The following is a 12,213-nucleotide window of genomic DNA, read 5'->3' as shown; positions in this document are numbered from 1 at the left end:
TGAGGAGAGGAGAGGAGAGGAGAGGAGAGGAGAGGAGAGGAGAGGAGAGGAGAGGAGAGGAGAGGAGAAAGGGGAGGGAGGAGGGGGAGGGGAGGGAGGAGGGGGAGGGGGAAGGAGCAGGAGGGGAGGAAGGAGCAGGATGGGGAGGGGGAGGATCAAGAGAAGGGGGAGGAGGAAGAAGAGGAGGAAAGAAGAAGGAAGAAAAGAAGGAGGAGGAGAAGGAAGAAACAACTAAATGGGTATGGCTGTGTTCCAATAAAACTTTATTTATAAAAATAAGTGGCAGGCTCGACTTGACCTGAGAACTATAATTTGTCAACCCCTAGACCACATGATAACGAATGTCACTTCCAAATTCTACCTTCGCAATTTTATACTTCCAAGGTCAAAAATCACTTTGATATACATTGCAAGAAAAGAATGAAGCAAATGCTATCACAGAGAGATAATCGAGTCTCACTTCAAGACTTGATAGAAATGTATACTATAATTTTTTAAAAACCAAACTAACCACTTTAGCCAAACTAGTCCTGAATGAATCATTACCTCGAAAGGACGAATCAACATATTAACTGTGAAAAACCATCAAATTTCCCTATTAATAGTGCTTTGGAAATGAACACGGTGTATGATTATAAACAAAACCTAAAAATCTAAGACACACAAATCTAACAGTCTAAGTTTTTTAAACTTTGTGACATTAACAACATAAAAAACTTTTTTTAAATGTGGGAAAAAATATCAAAGAAAATTTATAGTGCCCATCACCCCACCAGCGAGAGATAATTACTAATAATCTGATATATTTAGAGGTTATTACCTGTTAATTCAGAAATACTACTTTAGATATGAAGTCTTTTCAACCCTGCTTGACGGCTAAACAGCACAAAGTGATATAAAGGACAGTCTAACAGCAATCCTGAGGAGGCTAAACTCCTATCCACCTGCTGCCTAACACTGGGCAGGCTTACACGCCTGCTCCATCATCCTGATTTCAAAAGCCCACTCCACTACTGCTCCATCAGGCCAGCATCACTTCAACAAATACATAAATGTGCATCTTTCTGGTATTAGAGATTAAGAACTTGCCTGCTAAATACTACAATTCGCAACGCCAGGATAGCTTATAAACAGGAAGTACTTCAAACCTCTTTGAAAGCAACACAAATGTAACTGGGGTAAGACGTCTTCCTCAGAGTTATGAAGATCTTTTAAACTCCTTATCTTGAACCGTAAGAAAATCACAAATTAATTTTTGACAAATAGTGTTTTCAAATTAAATAAATGCTGCTCTACAACATGGATGAACTTGGAGGGCATTACACTAAGTGAAATAAATCAGACAGAGAGAAAACTATTGCATGATTTTTACATGTTCTCTAATAAATAAAAACAAGAGAGTAGAAAGGTGGGTTACCATATGGTGGGAGTAGGGGACACTTATGTCAAGGAGTACAAAGTTGCAGTTATGCAGGATGAATAAATCTAGAGCTCTTGGCTAGCCATGGTGGCTCACACCTGTAATCCCAACACTTTGGGAAGCCAAGGCAGGTGGATCACTTGAGGCCAGGTGTTCAAGACCAGCCTGGCCAACAGCATGGAACCCCATCTCTACTAAAAATACAAAAATTAGCTAGACTTAGTAACACAAGCCTCTAAACCCAGCTATTATGTTTGGGAGGCTGGAGCACGAGAATCACTTGAACCAGGGAAGCAGAGTTTGCAGTAAGCTGTGATCATACCACTGCACTCCAGCCTGGGTGACAGAGCAAAAATAAATAAATAAATAATCTAGAGCTCTAATCTACAGCATGAAGCCTACAGTCAATAGCATTGTATTGTATTTGGAAAACTTGCTAAGAGAGTAGATTTTAGGCCCTCTTACCACCCACACAAGGTAATTCTAAGATAACAGATATGTTAAATGGCTTCACTGTAGTAATCATTTGACTATGTATATCTAAATATCACATTGTATACCTTAAACATATACAGTAAAAATAAAATTTATTAAATAAAAAATAAAAATAAATGCCGCTGTCAAAAAAGCAAGTCCTACACAGGCTCAAATTTTGCATTCAATGCATCATCTACTTATATAAACTCTCCCAAATCCTGTTTATTAGGCAGCTCACAGAAAAGCTTACACTAACAATTCAACAAAATAATCTTCAAATGCCTCTACAGAACTATGGACTACCAATTTAGGTAAGCATCTCTTGCAGAAAACCCAAGAGTTCAAAGAAAGATGGAAATCATACCATAACTGTGTAACAAAACTCAGCCTCTGTACCTGCAAACCACAGAGCCCATTTAAACAGCTACGGCACTCAAGTACCACCAGTCTAGCATGGAAAATACCCTAAAAGCTCTTTTGCTCCATGTCAGGCCTCTGAGCCCAAGCTAAGCCATCATATCCCCTGTGACCTGCAGGTATACATTCAGATGGCCTGAAGCAACTGAAGATCCACAAAAGAAGTGAAAATAGCCAGTTCCTGCCTTAACTGATGACATTCCACCACTGTGATTTGTTCCTGCCCCACCCTAACTGATAAATTGACTTTGTGACAATACACCCTCCCCACCCTTGAGAAGGTACTTTGTAATACCCTCCCCTGCCCTTAAGAAGGTAGTTTGTAATATTCTCCCCACCCTTGAGAATGTACTTTATAAGATCCCCCCCAACCCGCCCACAAAAAAATTGCTCCTAACTCCACTGCCTATCTCAAACCTATAAGAACTAATGATAATCCCACCACCCTTTGCAGACTCTCTTTTTGGACTCAGCCTGCCCACACCCAGGTGATTAAAAAGCTTTATTGCTCACACAAAGCCTGTTTGGTGGTCTCTTCACATGGACACAAGTGACATTCCACTCACTTCAAGCAGCTATCCCAGACCTGGATCTATTTTACTTAGTCTAGGATATCCAATTTTAGAAATTTAATACTGAAATTTAGATTCCAGTATTTATTTTAGTTCTGGGGGTATTTAATTTTAATGGAAAACTCTGCCACCATTAAGATGTTATAAAACCATATTTGTTAACTTGGGACAATGTACAATGGTAAAAGTATTAAGAGTTCAGACTTTCAGGTCAGACAGATCTGAGCTCAAACTGCACCTGTATGTATATGTATTTTTGAGCAATTATCAACTCAATAGGGTTATTATGGGGATAAAATGTCTCTCAGCACAATGGCTGGCATATGGTAAGCAGTATAAAAGTATGGACAATCATTACTAACAACATTTTTAAAAAGAAGAAAAGGTAAGAAAAGAACAGATATAAGTGTATATATACACATATCCAAATTAAGTCTGGAATGTTATACACAAAAATGAGTGGTGGGATTATGGACACTATATAATGAACACAGAACTTTTATAATCAGGAAAAAAATGAAGCTACTCTAATTCTGAAGAGAAGGAAAGTGTAGCCACAACATAATGCAGTAACAAGCTCTTCAGAGTCCTTCAAAAGCTCTGGCTATGCTAAAGAGATTCCAGGAAGGCATTTGCAAAACTGAGAAAGGATTAGCATCTAAATTGAAGTGCTTCACTTCACTATAATAACAATATATCTTTTCAAAAGATCTTTGAAAATGAACATTAGCTGCATAACATTCATACATTCCACATCAAATTTACCCAAATCGAATTAAAATTTTATACTTGATATTAATATTAACATAATCACATTCCTCAAATATATGTCCAGTCCAACCAAAGTATGTCCAGTTACTGCATTCTTCTTTTGGGATCCTACAACTACTATGTCCAATGTTTTCAGGCAAGAACAAAGATAAAATGTATCCTTAAGAAACATTATCCTTACAAGGTCCTAAACTGAACCAATTTTCTATCTAAAACTACAGTTTTAAGTATTAAAAGAATACAGGTTATAATAGCTACTATGCATGGACTACCATGCCATTCTGGACATTGAACAAAGTTGATCCTTAACCTCTCATCTACTCACCTTAGCTGGTTGGTTACTTATTAGTTAGAACTATCCAACAGAGATACAATGCAAGCCAGAAATAAACCACCCACATGATTTTTGTAACATATATATGTTATAGATACATATATAATCAACGTAAATATGATTTTTCTAGTAGCCATAAGTGAAATGAAACAGGTAAAAATAAAGTTTAATAGATTTTATTTAACCCGATATATCTAAAATAGTATCAATGAGATAATTCACATTCTTTTTTCTATACTAACTCTGAAATCTGGTGTACTTACAGCAAACTTCAATTTAGACTTGTCACATTTCAAGTGCTCAATAGCCACATATGGCAAGTGGCTACCACACTGAATAGCAGAGAGCTAGAACTACTTAAGCCCATGGCATGTGTTTGTTCTTACCAATTATAAGCCCTAACGCCAGTCAGTCAAACACGACCATAACCTGCTGGGCAAGACTGCTCTGGTCGAAACCAAATGGAGTTCATTTCAAAGACTGAGGGTCCTTTATGCTTCAGACATTGTATTAAGTATATTCAGATTTGGAGGTTTTGGGGAAGGGGTAGGTTTTGCTTATTTGTTCATTGAAGAGTCAGGGTTGAAGGGGGGTACGGTAACAGAGACAAGTTTGGTTCCAATAAATTCTACTACTGGAAAAACACATGCCTTAAAAAAGGGAGAAAGGAACATATTAACAGTCAGCATATCCCTCAGCAGAATGAAAGGCATGAAATAAAGAAATCAGCTGTATAAAGCATAGGGCCCTTCAGAAGGCTTTCTCAGTAGCACTGAAATAACTCAGAGAACATTAAAACACACAACTGGGCAACCAAGTCAGCTATGTATTTGAAAAACAGAAATTTTAACCCATTAACCAGACAGCAAATTGTTTTAACCCATTAACTTAATAGTCTGAAACCCAGTTCTACGGATATTTCATGTTTATAGGCAGGAAACACTGAGAGAATTAAAACTGTTATTTTATGCTCTGCATAGAAGAAGAAAAGAAAAAAATCTGAAAATATATATCCCTAAATGCTAATAGTAGTGGTGTTTCAGTAATTTAATTCACATGTCTGACTTTCAATCATGAAAAAAATAAAATGGTAATAACTTTTTGAAATTTAATTACATTTCATTTTAATTTCAATCCATTCACTTTTAAACCTTTTTAAGATTATGACATCCATCCAAAGCTGTTTTTCTCTCTCACAGGCAAAGCAACTATAGGCTGACAGAGCCAAAACAAATTAAACTTAACCACAATAACCACATTTCATTTCAAGGAAACCTGGAAGTCATCTCTGAAACTACAAGGATACACTGAAGGGTCGCAAAACCTCCACTGTCATGGGTCTGTGGTATTTCCCTAATGTTAAGTAAGTAGAGGTCAAATGCATTACTTTCATGTCAATTATTTCCTTAGAGTCCGTACAGTAAGTTAGCTGTAGAGCCAAGACTACCTACCAACTCTTCATCAAACCACTATGCAAGCAATAACATTAAGGCTGCTAGCCTCCTGACCCTTGGAAACTTTAAAAGGGAATTTGGCCCTCAGCTGATGAATTAAACTTAACTCTGCTCTAAGGTGTCCCTTTCACTTAATTGCTTATTCCAGAGTATTTGGTTTAATTTTTTCAACAAATGTCATCTGTATACTGAAAGATCTAATAGGAAGTAGAAATAAACCACCACAGCCTCCTCCTTCATCCCCTGTAGAATGTAAGGCCCATAAGGGTAAGGGTCTTTGGTTTTTTCCACCACACTATTATATCCTTAGGACCATGAAAATCCAAAATTATTCATTTTATTCATTCCTCCAAACCAGCATGAGTTCATTAAGCAAGCATTTACTGAGTACCTCTTGCAGCATTATACTAGACCAAGAATGAATATTTTTAAGGAGTTGTCATGTTCCAAAGGCTTAAAAACCTAGTTGCAGAATAAAATGGATAAAAGAAATGCAATTAAACAACAATTCAAGGGAGTACACAATAAGGCACAAAACTTCAAGCACCAAAGAAATAATATAAGATGATGTAGTTTGAAATGGCCTTCAGCAAAGAGATGAAAAACAAATGTGGGGCCTGAAGAAAGAGTAGATTAGGTTTACAAAGGTAGGAAGGGAATTTCCAGAACATAATGAACAATGCCCTAGCACTAAAGACAGGAGCTCAGCCTGGTGTGGGCAGGCAGAACAAAGTGGAAAATGGAAAAAGTGAGGAGATACTGAAGTAAGGTAATGGCAGTGGGGACAGAAAGGGACAAACGGAACAAACTACCAGAGCAGTTTTTCCACCTTAGTTGCACACTGGAATCAACTGGGAAGTGTTTTAAAATAACTGAACACCTGGATCTTGACCCAGAGATTCTGACTTAATCAGTCTGGGGTACACCTGAAACATCAAGATTTTTAACTTGCCCAAGGACTGTAATGTGCATCCAAAGTTAAGAATCACTGCCTCAGAGAAAAAGCCAGTGGAACCTGGTAATAAGCAACACAAAATGAAGAAAGAAGACACTTTAAGAATGTGTGTCTATAAAAATATCAATAACAACATGAGAGAATCCAAGAAACAGAAAAAGTGAATATTATGTGAGCCTTTCTGGACTTTACAACAATGTTTACAAAGTTCCACGTAGTAAACAAGTTTTAATTAATGTAGGTGATTTCAATTCTCCACATAACATAATTTGTCTAATATTTTTCAACAGAAATAAAACGAACCATTTTTTAAAAATCAAGGTAGAAGTCAACCAAAAGATTACAAAATAAATCTTCTAGAAAAGAAAGCCTCCTGGATTTCCCAGATAGAAATAACCTCAACCTCCTTGCAATTTCCACAGCATTTTGGCTTTACCTATGATGACAATCCCATTAAACCCCCTATAGAAACTTTGTCTGTTCCAGAAGGGAGGGATCAGAGCCTCATTCCTCCTCTTACATTGTGCCCAACACACTGCTTTTGCATGTGTCACATACTCAGAATGAACTGAGTGACAGGCAGGCATTGCTGGTTATATTCTGACACTCACTAAAGGTTCTAAATGTTTTTGAATGCTTCATAAATAAGCAAAAATCTATCCCCAGTTACTTCTGCTTCTTCCAGACCCTTTTATCATTCTAAGCTTTCTTCAAGTGTGCTCCACTGCCCTCCCCGTTTATCCTCACTCCAATGCTTTTTGAGAGGACCAAGCCTGTTCACTGCTATGTGAATCAATAAAAGGAAACTAAAGATTTTTACCTTTAGGAGAAACATACCCAGAGACCATCTCCTAAAATACATTTCTAAATCTCAAGATTTCTTTCTTTTGTGTTTTTTGTTTTTGAGACAGAGTCTCGCTCTGTCGCCCAGGCTGGAGTGCAGTGGTGCGATCTCGGCTCACTGCAAGCTCCGCCTGCCGGGTTCACACCATTCTCTGGCCTCAGCCTCCCCAGTAGCTGGGACTACAGGGGACCCCCACCACGCCTGGCTAATTTTTCTGTTTTTTTGTTTGTTTTTTGGTGTTTTTTTTTTTTTTTTTTTGGAGATGGAGTCTCCCACTGTTCCCCAGGCTGGAGTGCAGTGGTGTGATCTCGGCTCACTGAAAGCTCCGCCTCCTGGGTTCCCACCATTCTCCTGCGTCAGCCTCCAGAGCAGCTGGGACTACAGGCGCCCGCCACCACGCCCAGCTAAATTTTTTGTATTTTTAGTAGAGACAGGGTTTCACCATGTTAGCCAGGATGGTCTCGATCTCCTGACCTCGTGATCTGCCTGCCTCAGCCTCCCAAAGTGCTGGGATTACAGGCGTGAGCCACCGTGCCCGGCCAAGATTTCTTTCAAGATCCCTACCATAATACTCAAATTTCAGCCTCACATCACACATTGTTCCAGTTTTTATTTAAGAATGCTACTGTGAGCCGGGCACGGTGGCTCACACCTGTAATCCCAGCACTTTGGGAGGCAGAGGCGGGTAGATCACCTGAGGTCGGCAGTTCAAGACCAGCCTTATCAACATGGAGAAACCCCATCTCTACTAAAAATACAAAATTAGCCAGGATGGTGGCGCATGCCTGTAATCCCAGCTACTCGGGAGGCTGAGGCAGGAGAATCGCTTGAACCTGGGAGGCGGAGGTTGTGGTGAGCTGAGATTGCGCCATTGCACTGCAGCCTGGGCAACAAGAGCAAAAACTCCGTCTCAAAAAAAAAAAAAAAAAAAAGAATGCTACTGCGGTCTCCATGTCTTCAGTATAAATGAGTGCTTCCCACCTTTTCTTACATTGATGGCATGAATAGACAGTACTGTTTGTATGGCACTCTAGGTTACTCATGACCTCAAGGTTACTCATGACGAGGGGTGATTGGCCCAAGAATGTGACCAACCTCAAGACTCAAGGGGTATCTTATAGACTAATTAGGAGGCTCTAAAACAGAGCAATCGGAACAGATTTATCACACCCTCCTTCCCACCAAAGTCTGTTTTTGAAGTGATTTCCTAATCATAACTACATCAGACACTTTTACACCATTTCCAGCACTACACATGACAGCAGATGACTGATCCACTTACCATGAGTTTTTGTTCCCCTGTTTAAGACTGCAACATTGTGAGCCATTCTGAAACACATCCATTTTTTAAAATATTTTCTAATGTTCAGTCTTAGCTATGGATTTTTAAATGTGTCCCACATTTTCACTGTGACTTAAAAACCACTTTTTCCATCTGATTTAACAAAACCTCTAATCTCATTTTTCTGAAGTAGACCGCCTATAATCAAAACATGGCTTTTTTTTTCGAGACACTCTCGCTCTGCCGCCCAGGCTGGAGCACAGTGGTGCAACTGTGGTTCACTGTAGTCACAACCTCCCAGGCTTAAGCGATTCTCCCGCCTCAGCCTCCCGAGTAGCTGGGACCAGGCGTGCGCCACCATGCCCAGTTAACTTTTGTATTTTTTGTAGAGATGGGATTTCACCATGTTGCCCAAGATGGTCTCAAACTCTTGGGCTCATGCAATCCACCGACCTCAGCCTCCCAAAGCGCTGGGACTACAGGCTTGAACCACCATGCCCAGGGGGCAATGGCTTTAAAAAATTCAATATGCATCACTAATTTCACAGTATGGTAGAGACAAGATAAACAGAGGAAGGCATTCATCTTCACCCTAGGAATTCCACCATGATTTACCATCACCCATTAACTTTTACAGGCCTGTAAGTGAACAGACAAGATGTATGGCAAATGAACAAATGAGAAAGGACCAAGATCTCTTTTTTTAGGTGTTAAACAGGTAAAAAACACTAGTGATGACAACTAATTTGTGTTGTCCTTCTTCCCCTTAAAATGATTTCATATAATTTTTACTTAATTTATTGCTAATTAGCTACAGTAAAATATTGGGTCCAAGGTCTAAATGACAGGAACCCTAAGCTAGCATTAAATAACCAGAATAGAAGAAGTATAAGGGAAGGAAAAAAAGAAAGACATATGGCAACAGAGAAACATCAACAAATACATAATTTTCTATGGCCTTTAAAAAAAAAAGAAGTTGGGTATCAAATTTCATAGCCTGGGTTTTTATGCACAAACCTTCAAAATTCAAAAACACTATCCAGAGTTTGCTTCATGTAACTCTACTTGGCAATTATCTACTATTGTGACATTCAATATGGTTCACGAAAAAACTTTCATAAACCATAAATATTGAAGAGGCAGGTTTTCAACATTCCCTTTTGCCCAAAATTAGAGAGCCACCTACTTGGGATAATGAAACTTTAGTGGTATAGAAGGTCATTATTCTTTGGAGAGGCATGCTAAAATATTAAAAGTGAAGCATCACAATGTCTACGACTTTCTTCCAAAGGTTTCAGGGGAAAAAAGGATGTTTGTGTATATACACATATATACATATACATTTATATACACACACACCTACACAAGTATCTACGTGTTAACTGATGAATACAGATAAATTTCCTAGGTACTCACTGTATGATTTTTATAAGTTGAAAATTTCTCAATAAGCTGGAGAGAGGAAAGAGCCACTTAGCCATTTATCCATTCCTTAAAAAATCTGACCTACCCCCAAAAATCAAGGAGTCAAGGACATATTTGGTATTTATAGTGAAAACATCTCAGATCCAACATGTTATACAAAACTCCTCATCCATAAATATCTTACTTCAAAGAAAAGCTGTCAAACTCACATTGCCCATATACTCCGAAAGCAGATCCTGCAGGGCCTGGCGGACAGCATTACACTCTGCCACAATTCGCTCACGACGGTCATCACGCGTGCAGGACGAGTCGGCCATCAAGGCAGCCCCACTAATGATGCTTTCCAGGCGCTCCTCCAGGGAAGGCCTAAAGCGCTCCTCGCTGAAGCTCAAAGGGTCCACAATGATTTGTTTCTGCAGAGAAAGTATTACCGAATGTTAGTACTCATCTCTGTTCCCTCCTTTATTCAAGGTGACAAAAGTGGTATTAGTAATATCAAGATTTAACACAAAAATTCCAACATCTGAAAGAAAGTTATACTTCTTAGCAGGAAGGGGCTGTCCCATAGAAGATGGCCTACTGTTGATCACTCCTCAAAGAAAGCACTAGAAGTAATGCTACGCAGCCAAACAGGGCATGATATGGTATGATACCACAAATACAAATATATCATGCTCACACAACTTATTCTGAACATCTAAAGGTAAACCTGTATGAGACTAGCAATTCAAATCATCAGACGAGAATTACAAGGAAAATAAGTTACCTCTTACTTGCAGAATATAAAACTGCCATGGGATATTTACAACTGCTGCACCACAAAAAATCAAAAAATAAAGGCAAAACAGGCCAGGTGTGGTGGCTTATGCCTGTAATCTCAGCACTTTGAGAGACTGAAGGAGGATTCTTTGAGGCCAGTTCAACACCAGCCTAGGCAACGAGGCAAGACCCTGTCTCTACAAAAAAAATAAAATAAGTTGGGCATGGTGGCAAACGCCTATAGTCCCAGCTACTCAGGAGAATCACTTGAACCCAGAAGTTCAAGGCTGCACTGAGCTATGATTGTGCCACTGCACTCCAGCCTAGGTAACAGAGCAAGACTTTGTCTCTTAAAATATACACACGTGTGCGCACACACACACAACTGATCTCTAACCTTAAAGTTTCAGAAAGAAATGCATTTACAATGAATTTCCATCTATTTGCCTCATCTTACACATCTAATCAAGTTTTCTAAATAATTCAGTCTCAAATTTATCCGGTTATGTCTAAATTAGAGACTTTCCTTCCTCAAAGACCTCTAGTATTCTGTAAGAGACGACAGCAATCCTCCCAAAAAGCTAAGCTGTGAGGAAGAACTGCTCCAATAAGAATAAATCCTTTTTCTGTCTCTCCTTCCCTCCCGACTCCACTTGCATCCAGCTTTTCTAGTGCTTAGTGAGGTCTGGTCACAAGTAAGCTACAGGTACAAGGTGAAACATCGGCATCCTCAAGACAGCAGCTACTGGCCTCCCTCCAATTCCTCCACTTGACGTAATTTATCCTCACACTGATAAATGTCTGTGCAAATATTATGGCTTTAATTTTTCTTTACAGAGACTATGTCCTTATTGATTTCAACTTAAATGCCAAATTTTTTCTACCAAAACCTTGCCCTTTTCCAGTAAGTATACATTTCTTCCTTCCCTTCCAAAGAACCCTCAGTTTTCAAACTGAACATGCAATACCTTCAGTTCATTATTAACCTACATTTCAGCTGATCATTTTTTGTAAGATTAGGTTATTACAGAATTTCTCTGGTCAAACTGAATACAAAATGCTTTCTGGCCAACAAAATGAGAAATGAATGATCATAGAATTTTAATAGAGTAACAGAGCCTCAATGGGCCTGAGATCATTTAGCACAAACCCTCATTTTCCAAATACCTGTGTCCCTGAGAAGTTAAGTAGTTTCTGGTAGATATTACTCAACTTAGGGCAAAATGTGCTACTACCTTGAAAGATACCTAATACTGCCAAATTTTGAAGGGGGGGGAAAACAACCTTGCTAGTAAATTTTAACATGCACCATAAGAGTTTGTTATAAAATAATTTAATGTTTAAAGCTCCATGGTAAAAACTGAGTTCTAACACCATGGTCTTTAGACTTAACACTGCCTTCTTGTTTTATGAAAAAGTCTTAAATCAGCCATGCACATCAACAAGGATCAGCTACCTGAGCGAAAGTAAAGTGGCAAAAGAAAGAAAAGGTACAGGCAAGGA

The 12,213-nt window shown here is 38.9% G+C and overlaps 1 protein-coding gene across 2 annotated transcripts in view; it reads right to left on the bottom strand.

The window, feature by feature from the left end:
- CTNNA1 (catenin alpha 1) overlaps positions 1–12,213 on the bottom strand; it is a 185,612-nt gene that overhangs the window by 103,832 nt on the left and 69,567 nt on the right. For both annotated transcript variants that reach the window (XM_032158017.2, XM_032158019.2), the window contains exon 7: positions 10,161–10,364. In XM_032158017.2, the coding sequence (XP_032013908.1) occupies positions 10,161–10,364 (204 nt within the window). The remainder of the gene's footprint in view (positions 1–10,160; positions 10,365–12,213) is intronic.

The sequence above is a fragment of the Hylobates moloch genome, unplaced genomic scaffold, assembly GCF_009828535.3.
Source record: "Hylobates moloch isolate HMO894 unplaced genomic scaffold, HMol_V3 SCAFFOLD_6, whole genome shotgun sequence".
Lineage (NCBI taxonomy): Eukaryota > Metazoa > Chordata > Mammalia > Primates > Hylobatidae > Hylobates > Hylobates moloch.
This window is presented reverse-complemented; position numbering and strand designations above follow the sequence as displayed.